This window comes from Carassius auratus, unplaced genomic scaffold (genome assembly GCF_003368295.1).
Source record: "Carassius auratus strain Wakin unplaced genomic scaffold, ASM336829v1 scaf_tig00215406, whole genome shotgun sequence".
NCBI classification, from domain to species: domain Eukaryota; kingdom Metazoa; phylum Chordata; class Actinopteri; order Cypriniformes; family Cyprinidae; genus Carassius; species Carassius auratus.
The window spans coordinates 519876-542055 of record NW_020528072.1 but is presented as its reverse complement, the minus strand read 5'-3'; the positions used below and the strand labels follow the sequence as shown (position 1 = coordinate 542055).

General features: G+C 36.3%; 1 protein-coding gene across 2 annotated transcripts; it reads right to left on the bottom strand.

Annotated features, from left to right (window-relative positions):
- Nucleotides 1-1578: 1578 nt before the first annotated feature.
- LOC113094532 (uncharacterized) lies at nucleotides 1579-15309 on the bottom strand. 2 transcript variants are annotated; one of them, XM_026260109.1, is made up of 7 exons: nucleotides 14902-15309; nucleotides 12018-12090; nucleotides 9161-11856; nucleotides 7922-8965; nucleotides 7474-7629; nucleotides 7274-7366; nucleotides 1579-2142 (listed from the first exon to the last, which is right to left on the bottom strand). In XM_026260109.1, exons 3-7 carry the CDS (start codon nucleotides 9167-9169, stop codon nucleotides 1840-1842), a joined length of 1605 nt encoding a protein of 534 aa, XP_026115894.1. In that variant the 5' UTR covers nucleotides 9170-11856; nucleotides 12018-12090; nucleotides 14902-15309; the 3' UTR covers nucleotides 1579-1839. The 2 variants fall into 2 exon arrangements, with proteins under 2 accessions (XP_026115894.1, XP_026115895.1); XM_026260110.1 differs by lacking the exon at nucleotides 9161-11856.
- Nucleotides 15310-22180: the final 6871 nt, after the last annotated feature.

The window sequence follows — 22180 nt, the reverse complement described above, 5'->3', positions numbered from 1 at the left end:
TTAAATAGAACTCAGCAATTAGATGTAATAAGATACTATTATTAGATGCAGTAAATTTTAAGCCTTTAAGTTCTAGGTTTTCTCTTTGAACTACATTTGTTTATACTGGTTTTCACCTAGTAAAAGTGACATATTTACATATGTCCAAAGAGTTCATGGATATTCAAACTAATGCCAATATAACAGTAGCATGAGAGGCTGAAAGAACATGGGTCAATTAGCTAATCAAGGATGTTTATATTTAAAAAAACACTGTCTGTTATTGTCATGTAGTGATGATGTTCTGTCACTCAAGATGACGAACGAATCTGCTGGCACATTTTCACATTGTAGTTTTAATTTAGAAATATACCACTATTTAAAAATGTCCAACTTTTGCAAATTGTAGAGTAATATTCTATAGTCTATAGCTCTTCATCAAAACTATTAAATATCAACTACACTGTATTTTATTTATTTTTTTTACAATTGTAAATAAAACAAAGATTATTGGAGTGAGTTTTACAAGAAAGCACTATTTCAGTCTTTCTTCTTCAAACTGTAATTTTTAATTTAATGTGTTATTTTCCATTACTTTGTAATTATTTGTGAGATTTAATAGCAATTTCTGAGTGATTATTTTCATCTTTTTAACTTGACATACTAAAATAACTAACATCATATCTAATGGTGAATTATATGAATAATTGATGAAAATGAATTAATTATAAATAAATTACCAAACTGAACTGACGCTGAACTTAAAGAAAATCTAAAAGTAAAATTTATTCCAAAATAATGAATGAACTGAAATAGGACTGAAGGTTGCAATTATTAAGATACCCAAATTGTTAAATAAATCCAAACTATCTTTATCTTCTTTAATGAGGTGCATAATGCTTTTACACAGCATTGAAAAGTTGGGGTAGTACTTCACTGGCACTTGTATCTAGCTTTCGAAAAGCTTTAAAGATTCATGTTGCATAAATTGCATTAAAAAAAAAATAATAATAATATCTAATAGGTTTGGAATGACATAGGTATTTCAGCAATGACAGAATTTTCATTTTTAGCTGAACTACTTCTTTAAGTCTGGACCGTACGTCTCTCCAGTGCACTGAAAAAATAAAAACCTTGGATCAACTTAAAAAATTGAAGTAATCAATCACACGAAACTTTTGACATTGACTCAATGTAAATAATTTAATTTAGTTTAACTTGAAAATTTTAAATCCATGCAAACCACTTTTTAAAGGTTGATCAATTTAATTATTTTAGGTTGGATCAAACTAATTATTTTAAATTAGAACAAACAAACTAAACTAATATGTATAGGTTAAATTAAATTAATTATTTTAGGTTCGAACAAACTAATTATTTTAAATTAGAACAAACCAACTAAACTAATATGTATAGGTTAAATTAAATTAATTATTTTAGTTTGGAACAAACTAATATTTATAGGTCTGAATAAAATTAATTATTTTAGATTGTCTCAAATTAAAAAAATATAGTGTTGGCATTATTTGAGATCTATAATCAATCAATAATAAAAAAAAATGATTTCAATACATTTTGATCAATGACTACTCAGAACACTTTTCCATTAGAACACATTTATTGTTCTATAAACTCACAACATTGAACATTTGCTTCAAATGTATGAAGATTGACAGCAGAAATACTTGTAACACTTGGCCTACTTTAACCTTTGTACCTGGTAGCCATCGAACTTGGGCAGCCACATTTGTAAATGCTGCAGTGAAAATGCAGCCTTGTTAGTGCAACCTTTTTATTAAAAGGTTCTAAAGTCTTGGCTGTAAAAACACAATAAAATTTAACAATTATGCAATTATACAATTAATTCTTGTACAGCTGGGTGGTCAGTCTAGTGACTTTTGGGGTCATCTTTTTTCCGTCAAGCTCCATCAGGACCTTTTGTACAAATTCAAAGGTGAACTGTAGCCTTTTTGGATATTTTAGGTTTAGTGTATATATGAGCCCAAAAACCATGGCAAAAGCGGTTGCAACCGATGGCAACTCGTTGAGGACCTCTTTTCCTTCTACAACAATTTTAATGTCTTTAGGTGGATGGAGAGGATCCTCTTTCCCAGTGATAAAGATGGCCATGGTTGTCTGCTCCAGTTCTTCAACCTCATTATCCTGCACAAAAAAAGAAAGAAAATATGCTATAAATTTGAGAAAATCTCCCGATTTCATGTTAGATCATAATGTGCCAAGCTCTTATACAATCTAAACTTTCAAAACAAAACATTTGATTAACAAATCAAAATAATCAAATGTTCATTGCAAGGGGTATGACTAGATTAAAAGCGATGAGATTTTTTTAAGAAGTAATAAGTGACTAGTAATTTATTACGATTTCTGAGTAACATGCCCAACACTGATGAGATTATCCTCGTTATATTCTAACTTTTTTCTTGACATGTCAGAGAACACTGTAAACACCTGTAAATTCTGTAAACACAGTGCATGAAGACAAATGTTGGGGGGCAGATGAGGCCTGTGGCATCACTTTTAGGTACTTTCTTAATACGGTTTAACTTTTTGGGATTTTGATAACATTAAGTCAATAACGTGTTATAATGTCGGTGATAATATGACCACCGCATCTGCCTTAATATTCTCTGAGTTTTTACGTTCCCTTCCGAAAATGAACCATAATTTTACTAAAAAAAAAAAAAAACTAAAAAAAAAACATGGTTCTTGAAGCAATACTAACTACAAATTATCCATGGCTTTGATGCTTCAAAATACTTCAAATAATAATTAACAAAGTAGACCTATTCAGATAATATTTTTATGGTAATAAAATCAGACCTAAGCGAAAAAAACAGCCACCTTTTAAAACTGATCCTTATTTTTATTGAAGTAAAATTTATTTTGTGTCATTTCCAAAATTCCCGATTACTGAACTAAATTAGGTTGTGTGTTAAAACTGTCAAAAATACTGTATTGCTACAGTATTGTAGTTGGTTATGTCTTAAATGAAAGAAACAGATGCATGTCTGTATATTAGATGTGTGCAGTAATGGATAGTTCATCCTAAAATGTTATTTCTGTCATTGTTGATTCACTCACATGTTGTCCCAAACTTACAATACATTAATTTATTTCTTGAAGATTGAAGAATCTGGATAACCCAACAGTTGCCGGTCCACAATGACTTTGTTAGTAGGGGGGTAAATACTCTGGAAGTCACTAGGCGTTTCTCAATGTCAAGGAAGGATCCTCGGAAGCCAGAATTTCGAGGATGCTACCTCTAATGTCGAGGAAGGATGCATATGTGTAGCCTTCGCGCTCTCAAATCACCCACAATCCTATGCGTGCAGCTTTGCTATATTGTTAAAAAATGCAAAAATGTCGAACGTTAGTGGAGTCGGAGCGTTAACGGTTTTTATTTACATTACCAAACATTTGTTATAACTGTAGTAAATATAAGTAAAGTTTAACATTTAAATGCCAGTACAAATTACTACCATATTGATATTGTAAATTATACAAATACAAATGGTTAACTGAACCGGACCTGTCATTTAACAAGTGTTAGCTTGGTTGCATCACCGGCATTTCTTTTATAACTAGTTAAGTTGTCCAAAGTAATTTAACGATACCATTCATAGCGTTATTCAAACGGACCTATTCACTGATGTAATGACGCAATTACGTGCACTTGCTTGCATGTTCCATTTTTTGTGTTCGAATGCTAAAGAGTAGTCTCGCCTAGCCTCTGAAGGAAGTGACTTGGAAGGACCAGTCCTACCAAGGAAGTATCCTTGACATTGAGAAACACCTACTGTGAACCAGCAACTGTTTGGTTTTCCACCTTCTTTCCAAAAAAGAGTTTATGTTTAGTGGAAGAAGAAAACTCATTCAGGTTTAAAACAACTTTTGAGTGGGTAAATAGCTAGTGGCCTAAATATCCATACTTTTTCATATTTTGTTACCTTAATGTAACAAGCTTTGTCTTTATTATAGTGATATTAGTTTGGCTGTAATGCTCAAACAGCTTGCAAAATAGAAAAACCAACAGTTTTCATGATAAAATCATGGTATTTCTAAAAAAGGAAAATTAAAATTTTTGCCATATCGCTCACCCGAACAAACCAAATCCCACCCAAAGACCATTGTGCCCTCGTAATGCCAATTTGCCCCTGCCCCTGTGCATGACACTGCCAGGGTGGTTTGGACGGCGAAGCCACATTTGTGTGTATCGCTGATTTCATTGCGACACCCCTCATCCTCTTACCCGAATGCTTACCCTGGACTAGAGTTAATGTTAGCGGTTTATAAAGTGGAAGTAGACAACTTAACTAGATAGCTAATCTGTCTGCTTATCAACTCCTTGAATGGATTATAGTACATTTTTACATGGCTTATTGTAAAAACGCTACCGCAAGAAAAACATATAGCTAACTAGATTTTCAAAAAGACATTGGATCATTAATGTTATTTTGACTGCTGATGTTAGCTAGCAGAGTTAACGTTAGCACGCTAGTATACTGCGCTGCAATCATGTCCTATGGCAGACAGAATTGCAAAATAAAAACAATCCAACAAGCAAACTAAACAATGTAAACAAAAACTTGTTTTTTGTGGCGGCCTTTATAAAATGAGCAGTGGTGATAAGTCTAGTCATGTTATCAACAGAAGTGAAAGTGACTGAAGACTGTGCTCTTCTCCATTTTTGGTTAATTTCTGTAGCAGAAAGAATGCCACATATAGGCCTGGAATATGAAGTAGCAAGGACATATAGGTCTTAAGTCATTTGCATACCTGCCAACCTTGAAGAAATTTTATGAGTACTACAACCCCCCCCCTCCGTGCGCACGCAGCCCACCGCCAATGTATGCTCCACCGTTGCACTCACACCTGTGTGAAACCTATGAGATACCTAACACTATAATACATATTATACACATAATATCCTTTCACCATTTTAGATTTATTAGTTACTCCATAACATATACAAGTAGACCATAAATGTTATACAATTACTGCAATCACTCCGAACATTTTGTACAGGATGCACAGCCAAGGAAACTTCTTCCACCTGACAAGTAAACTGAAGACATTCTTTCTAAATAAATAAATCAAAACATTAAATAAATGTGCAAAACCAGCAGTTATCAATATCAAATCAGTTTGCTAAAAAACAAACTACAATTTTTTTTATTATAATATTCCATGTATAGTGTTTAAACTTTTGCATTGTTTAACTTGTTAAAGATTGCAGATTTGGCTTTTTTTAAGTAGTGCATCTCTTTGTAACAAATGCTGCCTTTGGAGGCAATCATGACTTTTCTTGTCACCAGAGAACTAAACATGTCTGTGCTCATATTAATAGATTATTAATAATATTGAAAAGAGCGGAGAATTTTTCTTTTTCCGTTTTTTTTCAGGGGAATAAATTGAAAGAACAGCATTGTTTGTTACATTTGTTACAGTTACATTTATATTATTTACATCAAGCTTTTGAATGGTATAGTATTGCATATTGTTATTGAAACTTCATAATGTTTCACTTATATTATACATTTAGTCAGGAATTATAGTTTGGAGAAAGTCTTTGGAAAAAGTCTAACTAGTAAAATGTTTACACGTTATGTGAAAACTAGTACAGGTATATAAATAAATAAAAAGAGACTTACTCATGTTTATGATCTCTGCTGAATAAAGTGCTTCATTCTTTTTTCTGAGGAAATCCAAATCTCAAATACTCAAATCACATTTGGGGGTGAATTATATCTTATTCCTCTCATCGCGAAGCAAACAGTAAAATAAAAATAAAAACTTTATTTAACATTAGAATCTAAATAGAGCGTTCAGCGCGGGGGCGTGGTCGAATATAATGAAGGGAGATGTGAAAAACGGCATTGTTTTGATATGGATTACTTTATCACAGAATATCTGTTTTCGGCAGCACTTGTTTAGTTTAAAAGTAGACACGTCAAGCTTTCTATAGATATCTCTCTCATGTCTCTTCGTTGAGTATTCATGGAGTTACAGTTCATTTTAATGACGTGTTTGTAAATGAAGATCAGCGCAGACAGGCTGCAGACACGCACCATGTTTGTTATCTTTATTTTATAAGTGCACAAAGTTTTGTTGTTATTATGTCTGTATACAAATAAAAGTAGAGCCTTTACAGATTAAATTTTGCTCTTATCTGTACGATCAAAACTGAAAGTGTAATTTAAGTTATTTTAGGAGTTATCAGGAGAAAATGACTCATAACGCGTATACGCGTCAATAGACTCCAGAGGGTTGAACAGAACAATTCAAAACGAAAGAAAACAGACTGCTCTCTGCTTATGTAACGTTAATCCGTATGAAATGTGCATTTCTCTGGCGCGTTCACTACTGCGAAGATTGCGAGACAGCATCGTCAACTTTATCTTTGCAGTTGACACGACATTGATACAGAAAACACTTGTTTATTAATAATTATATTATTCAAATATCCATAATCATTACTTTTGCCGGTTCTTTGTGACAGCTTTTAGGTGCGTTATTGGCAGCGCCACTTACATGTTAGCCTACATGAACGCGTGAACTGAACTGAGCTCGTCACAGCTGGACTGCTTGTTATGATGTCAAGGACACTTTTAATGTTCATAAATTCAATTATGCTAAACATAGCCTAACTGTTACCTTTATCTTACGTTAATCAGCACCTGGCCTGTCTCAAACCTTCTAGATTTCAAGCCATTCCACCACTTTTCTAATTCTAACTGCAAACTAAGCTTGTGGATAGGAGGGGCAGGTGGGCGGTGGGTTAACATGCAGCGCTCTGATTGGCCGAAAGTTTTTCACTCCATTCACACGCTGTGGATCAGCGGCAGAATCATAGATTGCATGGAAAATGAAATCGGCGAAATGCGAGACGCAACAAAATGCGTACCCAGAGAGCAGCGAATCGTACAAGCGTACTTATGGGTCAAAATGCATGCAGAGTACGAAAAATGCGTACATGTTGGCAGGTCTGCATTTGCAAATGGATTCGTTTGGACACACTTTTTTTTAACACTTCCAGGGAAGACAGAAAAAAATAAAAAAAAATAAGATGGTTTTGGTACGTCTGGATGTGATCTAAGTGTTTACTGCTCAACAATCAGCATCAAAGATTTCTTATAAAGTGTTAAAATCTTGTCTTGTGAGCTTAGTTTCTCATCACACCCCTATTTGTTAAATATGGCTAGGAAAACCTAGACTAGGACCATGTTAGTCTGTAGGTGTTAACTGTGTGAGCAAGTGAGAGAGATGCCCTTACCTGGTATTCTTTGAAAAGGTGCTCAACAGGTTCACCAAGGTAGATCATCAGAGATTTGAGGATGCATTCTCTTCTGATGCTGATGTCCACAGGCTAAGTAAGAACAGTTACTATGAATTAAAATGAAACATTTACAATAACAACAACAACAACACTATTCAGCCATGGATCCCACTGACACACAACTTATTTATAGATACCTCATCTAAAACTTGCAAGGTCCTGGAGGTCTTCTCTTTAACAACTCCTCCCTTGCTCCTGATGACCTCCAACAATTTGGTGGAGTGCTTATCCAACTGCGCCAAGAACTTTGTCTCCAAGGGAACTGTAGTGATTCGTATGAACTCTGCATTGATCTAAAAAGGAAACAGAAATAAGTTTAGAAGTTTTTATGATGGTGAACACAAAACAGCATCACCAGCACAACCTTAGTAAATTATCGCCTACAACAAGAACAACAACTCATAAGTGACTCAACAGTTAGGTCTAAAAATGTTCAACTGTAATTCATAAGACATTTGCTCACATGGATTTAACTGGTCTTAGACAAAGTGTCATGCCTGTGAAACTCCATTACAGGGAAACAATTAAGTTAGTAAATAAATGGGTGAATAATGCATCTGAGGTGCTTTGCATCTAAAAACCTACCTCTTCCATCTGAAAAAGTGCAGGCCATCTCTCAAAGACGTCTTCAATGCTCGGCTTCTTATGCACAATTTCTTGTCTCCGGTAACCAAACGTCTTTGCCATCTTTTCTTTTATTGCTTGTCTGTTGTTTCTTTGTTGTAGTTCTGCCAGAAGGGAAATCCTTTCTTGTTCAAGGCTTTCTGGAGTCTCACCACTTGGCAAGGGTGGAAAATGGTTGACCTCAGCCCGTCTAGGTCTCTTCAAATTCTTAGCTGGGTAGGCCTCCCCTGGAGACTTGGATTTCAAAGAATTCACAGTGAGCTCTGCAGCTGTTCCATGTGCCCTAAGTAGAGTCCGGTAGTTGGACATTTTTACCTTGAGCCTTTGTTTCCATCCATAGCTCTCATTGAAAGACCCTGATTCTCTCAGGCAGGGGTGTTTCCTTGTCAGTGCCTCAGCAACATCGCTGAAGTCAGCATCTGTAGGGTATGCTTTGTATGTGTAGACTTTTTCAGCCACTTTCTCCAGTATGTCAGACAGCATTTTTGAGCAAGGTGTCAACCTAGATTTGCTTCTTGTGTACTCCTCATTTCCCCTCTGTAGTTGACATTCTGTGTCATAGGAGAAGAGTGGAATTGGGAACACTTTTGGCCACTGCTGTGTTCTTAATGATTCTGAGGAACAGCTGCTAAGAATTATGGTGTCATCTATATGTGCAGATCCTGGGGAGGAATCTTCGCTGTCCTGTCCACCTGAAGGGATGCTACTTATTGTGGGATCAACTGGGTACAAGACAATAGTTGTGGTATCAGGGTCTAATTGGACAACTTTGATAACTGAGAGATCCTTAATTACAGTTGTAGAGGTCAGATTCACAAATAAGTTCCCAAAATCAGTGTCCTTGTACTGTAGCCTTATGTGTCCTCCTAATCCACATGCATTCTTGACCTCTTCGATAAGTTCCTCCACTGAGTTGGGAATCCCATTGCGTAGCTCCATTCTTACACTGTTGTCTTCGTTCAAGATGATCAGCAATCGAACAGTTGCAATATCTGCCATGGTGCCCTGAGTAAGAGAGACAGAGACATGGTAAAAAGGAATGAGTGATGCAGCTTTACACTTGATAATAACTATATATAAGTGATATATCACTATATAACTTAATATTTAAATATTAAAGAAGAAAAAAAATCACTGGTTAGACACAAGGGTTAGGACTATTACATGCAAAAGTCATACAACCACTCACTAAATTCTGACCTTAAACATGTATGTATCTTTTGAGAGTAATCAGCCGCATCCCCCCAACTGTGTAGTCAGCCAATGGATATGGATCTGTCAGTTCGTTTCGGTCAAGAAGTTCCACCTCCTTCGTAGGACACATTTTCAGTTCATATGCTCTGTAATGTTCCCTGTACCACGCACTCAGCTTTCTGACAATAAAAAGCAGCTTATCCTTGACAACAATCATCTGGATTATTTCAGTAAATTCCGGCATCCCTGCCAATGAGCCATGTGCAAGTATCATTCCATTCCTGTAGTTAAGGCCACTATACGTTGCATTTTTAGCCAAGCACACACAATCCAAGTCTGGGTGCCTCCGTTTAATAGCAAATGCAATGTCGTCTTTCAAAACGTCTATGGGAAGAGTTGAAACATTTGCTACTTCCAGGGGGGATTTAGGAAAGTTGCACATGTAAAGGTGATGTGCCATGAGAAACTGATGTCTTTCTGCTAAGGACATGAGCACATTTTTGAAGCACGTTGTATGGCGCACAACTCTTTTGAAGAAGCTGTGCTTCGCTTCGAAACGCATGGTCCATAGTGCAACTAACGGTCCAAACTCACAGATTAACTGAGGATAATGCTCCAGGAAATGGTGTTTAGGCAGAAGATTTGTCTCTGGGAAAAGCTCTTTAAATCTAACTCTGTGCTCAGAAATCTTAAAGTTCAAATATCCAATTGATTCTTTAGTTTGAACTGGAGAAACAACAAGCTCCACAATGTCTTTTAAATCAGCAAGGAGATGCCAGGCTGGTTCATCAGTGGGAACTTTCTGTCCAAGTAGTAGTGGAAGAAATCTTATTAAACTCCAGTTTTCGTGTGCGTTTCCACCAATTGTTCTCCTGGATGAATAGGTCAGAGGAACAGGATGTGGGCGATTTGTTTTATCAGTCCATTTAAAGGGAAAATCTTCTATTGCCTTGTTCAGAGTGGCCAAAGTAAAATAGTTTTTGGAAATGAATACAGTCAGACAAAGAGATATTTCAACGGGAACTATTCCCTCAAATAAATCATGGGCAATGTCTGGAGGAAAACCAGTAGTAACATTGAAATGGGAAAGTTTTTCTGACAAAACACATTTCCTCGTAACACCATAACAGTTGGACAAAGAATTTTCCTCAAGGGTTTTAAGATGACTTGTGTGAATTTCTTCAGTTCTCGGCGAGAAACCTCCAGCTCCAACGTCCTTGGTCTGAAAATCGAACCTGTCTGCAGTACAAAATCTGCAAACATATCTGCCAGAAAAACTTTCTACAAAACCAGCAATACTGTGTGCTCCAAGGTTATCGGCAACCACACACTGCACTGTGCCCTTCAAAGTTTTCCCCAACTTACTCACAAAAATCCCATTTTGTTCTAATGTTATGAGATCACTAGTTAAAGGCTCTAAAACTTTGTCATAACCATAAACCTTGACATCATTGCTATTTATCAATGCAGCCAAATGGATAGAGGACAACAATGACTGAAAACCAGGTGGCAGATTGCCTAAAATCCAATACAAGGCACATATTTTGTGTTTTTTACGTGATGTACCAAGGGGATTGCATATTTCAAAATCGTCAACGTACAAAATCAATGAAATTGCACACTCTTTTGAGAGAATAGCATTTCTTTTAAAGAAAAGTCCATCCCAAAATGATGTGTATACCTGTCTATCACCATCCCCTGGTTGATGTTTTTCTTTCAAATTTGTAGCCTTATTTAGTATAGGTTCACAATTTAGAAGTTGCTGCAAAGATTTTAGTATAGGGACATACTGAAAAGACTTTCCATTCTTTCGGTCTAATACATATTCAACTGGTTTCACAACACTGAAGTTTTTTCTATAGTATGTCTTCCGTTTCCAAGTGGTTGACAGGGGACCATGGTTTCCAATTGCAGCTTGAATGGGATTTGAAGTGCAAAGTACAGTGGCCAACTCTTTCACAACTGATTCATCAATCTGGCAATTGTGATCCTTTAAGAAGTGGATTATAGTCTTTTGGGTGACCGGCACAGAGACATTACCAATTAAATATTGCAACTCTTCAAGTAGTTCATTCACAGCTGCACTTGGCACCAGAAAAGCATTTTCTAACTTAAGTAAGACTGAGGCTAATTTTAATTCAATAACATTTGTCAAATCTGTTGATTCTTCATCAGGAAGTTCTTCAGATAGTAAATCAGCATCTGACAACTCTGTACTGCTTATTGCAAATGATTCTACAACAGCAGGACTATCAACAGGTCCATCAACAATTCCAGGCTTTAAATCATTAATTGTATGGGGGGTGTGTTTTCTCCATTTGTGAGTATTGAAAGCTCCATATAGATTGGTTTTGTATGAGCAATCAGCAAACATACAACTGACAGATTCATGATTTTTCAAATGTTTCCCAATGTGTCGAAAATAGTCCGTCTCAGTAGAAAGTAGATTGTTGTCGCAAATGTGGCACTTGAAGAATTGTGAAAAGCTATCTTTCTGTGAGGATTGTTGTGCAGGATGGTATTTGCTTAGATGGGTCAGCAGAGCTTTCCATGTCTTGCATGTGCATGGGCAATTCTTGTAAGTACAGGGGTAAGCTCGGCCCCGTCCATAATGCCGATGATCAAGTTTATAGTGTTTCAAAAGTTCAGATCTTCTTGAATATGAATGGTCACAGTCTTTACATTTCCACATGTACAGATAACTGAAGAAACATGAGATACAAATATACCTTTAGGCTACTGAGCAGACCACATCTAGTTTTACTTAGTAGATCTGGTAGAAAACTTCCCAGATGAGAGAAAATGTTACACTTTAGGACGCCTAATTATCACAAATGCCCTCATGACATTGGAAATAACTTACCACGAGCAATGATCACTGGCAGGAGCTTCCAAATAATTTGCACAGCAGGAACAACTGACTAGCTTCCCTGAAGCTGAAAGAGAAAACATGATTAAGTTTTAGCCATTAAAGTGTGTTAACTACTAACATCATACACAAATTAAGAATACCCAACATTTAACATTAATAGATATATACTTTATTTTATGATTTTAGGAAAGCTGGCTAACATTTTGGTAAATTTCTACCACATGTAAATGCTGTTAATAGTGTAGCAAACTAACATTACCAGATAGAAATAGCTGCGCCCTTTAATATTATGGCTGATAAATACTGAACACAAGATAATTAAGAGTGTAAAAAAAGGACCTTTAGGTATTGATAGCATAAGTAACCATTAGTCAAGTTTCAGGGATGCAAACACATGTAAAATGTAGTAAAAAAAAAAGAGGTTATCGAAGCCCTCGTCCCGCGGCAAATATCCAGATACTTATATAATTATGATGGATTTAAACCTTTGTAAGTTATCATTTTGCAGTGTAGGATTACAGTTAACACCTTTAAATATTACAAAAATTTAAACTTAGTGAGTGTATAAATCAGCAGCAAAAAGAAATTATTGAAAAAATCTGCACAGTAATTTTATAAAATCTATAAATGTTAGTAAAAACAAATTACTATTAGTACTCTTATAAAAATTAATCAGGCATTACATTTCACAATTTTATATTTATACATTTCAAAAATTCCTAAATGTATATATTTGTATAGCCTACACTACACAGAAATAATATACAATCCAAGTATGCATATTTTAAATGTATTGTGCAGGCTAGGTATAAAGAAAATAGGTTTCTAATAAATCTAAGCTTAAAGCAACACGGAGTCCGAGTCAACAGTTAAAAGTTCACGCCATGGCACTAGTGATGGGAATTTCAGTTCTTTCCTGCGAACCTGTTCTTTTGGGCAGTTCGATTCAATAAACCGGTTAAAAAAAAAAAACAGTATAGGTCTCTGCAGGAATGTTATGGGAGTTACCAAATCAGGGTGTTTTTACACCATGATACCTGATTGTCTGATGTCATAGTGATGTTAGGTTTAGGGGTGGGGTTGGGTAAGGGGGATCATTTTAATTGCATGAATTAGAATCACCCAGAAGTTTGAAAACACTCACAAGGTGTTCTGCTCTGCAGAGACCCAAGTAAAAAAAAAAAAAAAACAGTCCATCTGTTCTTATACGCTCAACGTAATGACGTCATTGGAGAAGTCTATCAAACATTCAAATATATAAAGTCCGTAATCATATCTTTAGTCAGTTAAAAACCTCATAATCATGAAAAGTTTACAATTAAGTTTTGCAACAACACACAGAATACAGTAACAGCAATAATGTGCATGAGGATTTAAGTCTTGAAGATATAAAGTAAATCAATTAGGTGTCATCAGCGCAGAAATCATAATCCACTTACTAAACATAATCCATTGCAATGTATTTGTTATTAAATAAACTTACATTTCGCCAGGTCAGAATGAATAACAAAAGAACCAGTTCGGTTCAGACGCTTTGTGTGTCGGTCTGCTTCATGCTGAATCAGGCATGCAGTATCATCAGCTCATCGGTTATCAAATCGGACGTGTCCGACAGAAACGATTCTCGGTTCAGTGTACTGCTGATCGGAAAACTGATGCAACCGGTTCTTGACTCGAGAAAGAGAACCGCTCCAGCAGTGGGCGTATACGTTTATTATACTCTGCTCAGTGTTCATCTTCAGTTCTCTCTTCACAGCAGTTCAGTCAGTGTACTGTTTGAGTAAATGAATTACTCCAGGATATTGGTGTGTTTGAAATCAGAGGGAGTGTCAGCCACATTAAAAAAGTTAACATTTTAAGTCATTTGTGGATTAATGCTTATTGGAGACGTGAACCGTTTCAAACGATTCAGTTCAATTTGGTGAACTAACGTTAGTTCAAATGGTTCACTAAGAAGAACCGGTTAAATCGAACGATTCGTTCACGGCACAAATCGAGGAAATCCTCGTGTAACATATCTTTCCAACAGTTTATCGATCATTTGTTTCTTCACGGTTTTAAATTCCATTTATCGTTGGTTTGATGCCAATTCAGAGTTCTTGTAATGTGTGATCTAACAGACACACGGTAGCGAGTCGTTTAAAAACAGCAAAAAACTCCAACAAAATAATCATTTTATGCAAATCCACAGCCCTTTATCTACATATCAAGCATCATAATGTGAATACGTTAAATCATATTGGAGTGAGTTTTACCGTGTATCCTGCTCGATCCTGCTGTAACGGACGAGGCGCGCGCGTGGTTTGAATATAAAATGGAGAATGATTGACAGCAGCAGAGGAGGGAAGACGAGTTTCCGTAAACTGTTAATTTAATGATGTAAATATAATTCTGTCCCTCAGATTAAGCTATGGAATGACTTCAGATGACTTTGTGAAATTATAATCAGACCCTCTCAGACCTGCACGATTCACACAAGTCATGCAGACTGACGCGAAAAAAGCGGGAGGTGTCGAAAAGCGCGCTCTTTGCATCCATGAAGTTTGAAGCTTGAATCTGGGGATTTACTACTGCATTTCAAGTGTCAGAAATTCAGCGGAAAAAAAAAGTCTAGAATAATTATGCATTTAGAAATAATAGCTTGCATTTAATGGCCAGTTAGCTAGCAACCTGTGGTAGCATTACTCACCCACTACCAGATGTTATAGTTTGAATGAAGAATGTTAATGTTAACGCTACTAGTGATATCCTAGTGATAGTTACATGCTATCAAGCGTGAATGCTGAAATCACGGCCAGAGTCAAGGCCAATCAGGTATAACTATTGAAAAAAAAGAAAAAAAAATTAAGGGTATATACAAAGATGATTGTTTTACCTTCTTAGTATCAGTGGTACTCTAGTTCTTCTGTGTCTTTCAGCCAGCCTGGAGGGGTCTGTTGAAGTGTAAGTTACCGCGGCCGCCACTGACTTAACACACAGTTCTGTAACGGACGTTTTTTTTTTTAAATTCTTTAAATAAACAGGTCAGGTGGTCAGAGAGCGGGAACTCCAACTCAGCAATGCGCATGTGCAAACCATGCTTAATTTAATAAAATTGCTTTAATCAAATGAATAAATTCAGTTTAATGTCCCGCTGCAAATCAAATTGTATCCATGTAAAAAAAATGGATTCAACCATAAATATAAATTAAAACGTTTAGTTTAAATGAAAAAAACAATAATTTTAACCTGTTTCAATGACAAAATACACATTAAACGAATAACAGCAATGTTAGACTTTTTTCAGTGTGGTGTTGACGTGTATATTAAGTGCAAATTATTCAGTACCCCAGTAGTAATGCTGTGTGCTGTGCAGTGCTATCAGATCTGTATGTGTGGGATATCGATCATCACTCTGCACACTCCAAGACAGCCAAAGATGCAGTGAGGTTGCAGAAAACAGAGTGAAAAGGAGTTTTACATGTCCACACCTGACATGAGCATACTCTTGGTTGTGTTAATTGTATATTTTTATATGACATAACTGCTGAAACACTGGACAAAGATGAATAGGGTTCTGTTCAAGTCCATGGTACTGATCCAGAGGAAGCTTTCAACCTTCAAGTAAAAGAGGCCCTGCATGTCGATTTATCATTCTAATTATCTGAGGCAGGTCTGGGGCTGTGCTGCCCACCGACTGTCTGACTAAGGGAAAATGGACCAGCAATGCACAGCTAAAGTGAATATTAATAGGCCTGGCGGTTGCAGACGTAGGATGCATTTTATTACAAAGACTAATGGTCCACTTGAGCAAACCCTCATTGCAATATCTCATCTTGTTTGACCCTTCCTGTCCTGCTCTGAATATAATACCAAGATCTGGTCAGGTCATCCTCTCAGAACTCAATATCGTGCAAGGCAATTTCAACGTTAACCCTGCAGCCTCCAAGCGTGTTACGTCCTTTCATAAAGACCCTTTATAGAAGGAGTAAGCGCAACTCCCAGTTCTCTTTTGAGCTAAAAGGCCAAAGTTTGTTTCCAGCAAAACAGCTTTACATTTCACGCTTTCCGTAACAATGCGGTGGGTGTGTATTATCAACATTTTCACTGGTGTAAAGTTTCCCATCTCATTGGCTATGAGGTGCTTCCTCGCACACACCAACATGTGAAAAGTCTCCAGCCTGTCAACAAAATATTTTCTCCCTTAAGGAACACAAGACTGTTAAATCACAGCTCCACTGCCTGGTCTTGTTCGCTAGGAATGCCGTCGCAACCAGAGAAAATGATATGCGGCATGTTGGGGGGCGAACCACAGCGAGATTCTGTGTTCAATAGCATGTACAGTACGTACAAATACCACAGAGCATTCAAAAACTGGCCTTTTTCTTTTAATCTCGCTACATTGGAATATTGCAATAACCGCTCAATCTGATGCTGGACCGCGATTTCGGAAAGGTCAACTTATCTTTCAGACGCATATATCCATGCACTGGAGGGTGAAATTTTTTTTTTAATGATAATTCACTGCTCAGACAATGAAAACGAGAGACATAAAAAGATTGTATCATTAAATAAAATATATACAAGGAAGGAGAGACTTTGGATTGGACAGGGCGAAAGAGAACTGTTTTGCAAAACCCAGGTGAAAAGCCTTACACTATTAAAGTGAACTCAGCAAAGGTTAAGAAGTGAGGTGTACACACTTTCCTGTACACACACTTGTACACTTCTCTCTCGCTATGTGCTAAAACCTAATGAGCGGCCTATGTAGGTATTATGTTAAGGCATCACAGGCTGTACCACAAACTATATTTTTGAATTATGCTGCCTTCTTAAATACTAAATTTAGACAAAATTCGAAGAAAGCATCACATGTATCATTTATGGAAACTGCAGTCCCAGAATGCAATGTGATGTGTTCAGCGAATGGTGATTATAAATATACTTTATAAATTATGTTATGTTAAATAAAAATTATGTTTTATCCTTATTAGGGTGAATTTTTAATTTCCACTCATCTATTTTCTAGATTCATGTCAAAGAACTTATTCCCAGTTCTTTCAATAATTTGTTACACTGGGATGAATGTCACAATACAGAAGAAAATATCTGTCTCTACTTCTGTTTTATTGTGACTTTAATCAATTAAAATTGAATCACACAAAGTGATATTTATGTGAGATGTCTCCTGGTCTATGCAGAGTGTTCCAAATTTTTCACATATGAAGTTTAGGGTGCCTATGTAGACAGTAAGCCAGGTCACTTTGTTTTTAAAAAAGAGCTTTCATCTCATCTCTCCTCATAGAAGCCACCGTAATATTTAAGGAGAAAAAAGTACTCCTCTTTTTTCAGTTCAAACAGGAGGAGGGGCTGGATCTAGGGTTTCACTCCTTCTCTGGCTTGAGGGCTAGCAGGCAGCTATTGAGAGGTATGTAAACCATGGGAACAGGTCAGGGCAGTCAGACACAGAGTGGTTTCTTAACCCCTCACTGTCTCACCCTGAGACTCTTAGATGTCCTTGATGGGCCTTAAAGGTGAAGAACTGGCAACCAAGTGGAAAGCGACTCATTTGACACTTGACCTTGAAGTTGGCAGGGAAGAAAACTGAGTAAATGAAACAGAAATTGCATTTTGCATAAAGAGAATGAACAATTAAAGAATGTCTGCATTGTGACATTTATTTGTATTACAAAAAAAGTAACAGAGATGCATATCTCATTACACAAAGCCTTGATAAGGGCCTTTCAGTATTGTCAAAAGGGAGCCTTGGAGAGAATCACATCATATACATATTTTTTTTTTGTAATGTATAGTTTCTCTCTTTTTTTTTTTTTTTTTTTTTTTTTTTTTGTGAGCTGTACACTATGTAGCAGCAGTTTCCATGAGTTAACCCAGCCTTTAACTGTACCTGGATTGATTTCTCTCTTTTTCTTTCATTTCCTCCCCTCCTCCCTCACTGTTTTGGACGGGCGCTTAGTTATCACAGCTCTTTAGCTTCTGCTGCCAGATCTCTCATTTCGTGGCCTTTTGATTATAGACTGGCCACAAAAACAATGTTTAGTAACTTGTTATTGAGAACAGAGCCAATCGGGCCTTGGCAGTTCAACAGAAAAATAAATAAATAAATGAAAAACAGATACATACAAAACTACAGAGGAAGATGTGCACGGACTGCCTGCTGTAGTGTGGAACAGGATAGCAGTGGTTTTTATATGTACAGGACTTCATTTTTAACAAGACTTTACTGTGGATTCATTGTTAAAAGCTGCCTGAACACTTTGAAGCAAAGCTGAGCCAAGAGAAGACACTTTCTCTGGCTCTCTGTCTCATCGTCTATCATGTTAGGGCAATTGATAGATCTGAGCATTTCTCCCCTAAAGGACTGTCAGGATAATTGCATAATATGACAATAAAATTAATACAGAGATTATAAAGACTTAAGCCCCATTCACACCAAAAATGATAAATATAAAGATAACTATAAAGATAACGATATTAGCGTCCACACCAGCGAACGATATCGTCTGTTTATTCTGAGCACACGTGCGTCTGCCGCTTTAAATCCTCAAGCTCGTTATAGCAGGATGGATTCTGATTGGATGTGAATGTTTGTATCATTCATCAGCTGGAAAAAAATCATTCTGAAAATGATACCAATGATACCGTTTCTCTATGTCTTTATCGTTAAAGTTGTAGTGTGGACTCTACTATTATTTAATATCGAGAAGATTTTTAGAACTATATCTTTATCGGTATCTTTATAGTTATCATGCTTGGTGTGAACGGCCCTTAAGAGTGAAATATTTTCAGCAAGCAACTTACAGTACATTTTATATCTGAATTTTGAGGAGGAAATGCCTCCCAAAAAAAAAAAAAAAAAAAAAAAAAAAAAAATATATATATATATATATATATATATATATATATATATATATATATATATATATATATATATATATATACAGTATATTGCCTAAAGTAACATAAAATAACTCCTTACTTCATCATTTCTTTCCCAGTCTAATCCTATGCTGAGCAGTTGGGAGCTAGAAAATTCAGTCAAAAGTTTTATTATATATATATATATATATATATATATATATATATATATATATATATATATATATATATATATATATATATATATATATTGTCTCACAGTTTAAACAACACATATTTTGTTATTCACATTCTTGAAGTGTGGCGTAAAGGGAATCTGTTTTACATTACAATTGTTGCAAATGTTTTTGTTCAGTTGAACTTTAAATGATTTTAATAATTATATTTTAGTTTTGTATAAGTTATCTTATAAAACTTACTGGTATTTTTTTTTTTTTTTTGAGTGATAAAAGCTAATTTTCTAAGTGATTTTTTTTTATTATTATTATTTTGTTTTCAAATACTAAATCATCCACAAATTAGAGCTGAACTAATCAGAACATGCTGCAGGAACTACAGAACATGGAATTACATTTTCCATACGTGGACATAAGTCCGCTATCTGATGAAACACAAAACGTGAGCGTATATCACAACTGAGCCACACACAGATTCAGAGTGAGTTTTTTATTGCGGTGAGAACGGTATCAATAACGATATTTGGTTTCAGTCAGTAAGTCATCACCCGACAATTTAGAACAAAAGTCAATAAAAGCGTTATTGCTGCTCAGGGACATGTATTGGCTCGCTCGAACTTTGAGCATGTGGCTGTGCCACACTGTAAGATAATCTAATTGGGATGATGAGTGTGAGGTCAAAACAATGAATAAAAAATAGCTTGTCTTTCTATAAGAAGCCTCAAACATGTTGTATACTGCCTGTAAGCTGTTTATCAGGAACTGATATTGTAGGTTTTCTTCAGTTTCTTTAAAAAACTCAAGGTTAGAGTTTATAAGAGGTGAGTGGTTCTTAAATCAGTGCTTCCATGTGCAATATATAATACCATGCCTTATAAAACACCTTTCAGCCAGCAGTGCACTGAAAATAGTTCATGAGATGTTTTTCCTGAATGGTTCATGGTGGTAGAAGAGAGGTTATGTGCTTCTATTCACACCATCCACAACAGAAAGCCAAGTGTGTGACACAGAGATGTCAAGACTCAAAGTGGAGATAATGTAGAAATAGCCATCTCAAACTGTGCATGAATCTTACCAGAATCACACAGTTAGACGGCAGTCTAAGTAAGGGATTATTCTGCGAGAACAACTGGCTGGATGTACATTATCCCACTTATTAAACAGCTACTTGCCACATAAGTAAATAATTAGATGCAAAATATTGATTTGAGTTGAAATATTTGAAAGCAAAGCTTCCGTGAAGACAGCAGTTGCTAGCAAGCAGCAAGTTCAAACTAGACATACATTTAAGGGAAACGGTTTAGTCAAACCATTTATTACATAACATTTCACCAAAAAAAAAAAAAGTGAAAGTGACATGACATACAGCCAAGTACGGTGACTATTCAGAATTCGTGCTCTGCATTTAACCCATCCAAAGTGCACACATGCCCAGAGCAGTGGGCAGCCATTTGTGTTGCGGCTCCCAGGGAGCAGTTGGGGATTCGGTGCCTTGCTCAAGGGCACTTCAGTCGTGGTATTGCCAGTCCGAGACTCAAACCCACAACCCTAGAGTTAGGAGTCAAACTCTCTAACCAATAGGCCACAACTTCCCAATATAAGGCAATGAAATAATTATTGCCTTGTCTGGGTTGATCACCCTGTCTGGGTTTAGTCTGCAAGAACAATCGGCTGGATGTACGTTATCCCTTACTTAGACTGCCGTCTCCCTGTGTGATTCTTATCCCTGTGAGACGCCACGACAAAGCAATAAAAGAATTAAGCCAAAAATGTTTTAAAATCTTACCAGTTTGTTAGTTCTCTTATAATCCATTACAGCGTACAAATAACATACCTTGGAATGTCACGACTGACCAATCAGAATCAACTTTTCCACAGAGCCGTGTTATAATATATTTATTGCTCGAGAGTGTTTGTCTATTTTTCAGCATGCTACTATTGACAGACTTATCTTTTGTATCAATATAAGTTCAACCACAAGAGCGTGAGCTGAAGGTTGAGGGAGTCTGAAACATCCCTTATGGATGTCAAAAGTGCTGTTTTACTCCTCACTACCATGCCAAGGGCTAAATATTCACAGAGCAGACAGAAAATTAATAGGCATCAACATTTTTGTATGTTCTGCAAGACAGGTTCAGGCCCATCAGGGCCATCTGGTCTTAATAGAACATCAATTGATGTGAACAGGAAAAGAGACCAATTTGTTTTCTCACTGGGGGGTTTGGGGCCAGTTCGTAAATCTTATGTGTGCACCCGCAGACGCTTGGTAAAACAGTCTTCCTCATTCTTGGGATCGCAAGTTGACGGCTTTACAGTAGACAAGAGCCCAAGGCTCTCTAATGTACATGTGTGCTTCGTTTAAGTGGACACAAGCAGGACTCTACACTTCCTTAAGATGTTCTCAGGGCTATTATGAAAGGTTGTGTGTATGTATGTGCGTGCATGTGTTTGTATGCATTCTGGCATCTGTTGAGGGTTTTGCCATTGTGAAAGGGGTTGAGGGAAGGCATGAATACCCTCAGTCAGCCAGCTGGCAGTCTTGGGTCTTTGTACAGCCCAGCTTTTCATATTGTCTGCTCAGTTTACAAATAAACATGGCTAGGGATGAGGCCTACAACAAACAGATAGCCCCATTCATTGTGCCTGACAAGCTGCGGGGAAAGCCCAGGCCCCTGTTTCCAAAAACCACTCCATTTTAAAGCACGCATTCAACCAAAAATCTCTCCTCCCTGCTTTTGTGTGTATACATTAGATGGCATGCACATCATTTTTATCACATACTCCCGCCACCTCTCTCCTTTGGATATGTAAGTTTGGTTTCTTAAATAGTAAAGTCTTACAAATCTGAGATGTAATAATGCATTTAAAATAATCAATAAAAATTACTTTCAAAATTACTTTACAAAATGATTTTTCAGTGAAAGTGAATGGTAACTACAATATTTTTCAAGTGAATAAATATTGACATTTTAGTCTGCTTTTTACACTTTTTTAACAATAGTGCATAAATTGTGTGGAAAACGTTTATATAATTTCTTCAGAATTTTGGAGCTTGATCATCTCTGTTTCTCACTCTCATTGTATCAAAAGAAGCATAAT

Coding starts and splice junctions, on each gene's coding strand:
- LOC113094532 (XM_026260109.1), bottom strand. Junction 7,630..7,921: donor CACTTTTTCAGATGGAAGAG/GTAGGTTTTTAG, acceptor TTTCCTTTTTAG/ATCAATGCAGAGTTCATACG. Junction 2,143..7,273: donor ACCTTTTCAAAGAATACCAG/GTAAGGGCATCT, acceptor TTTTTTGTGCAG/GATAATGAGGTTGAAGAACT.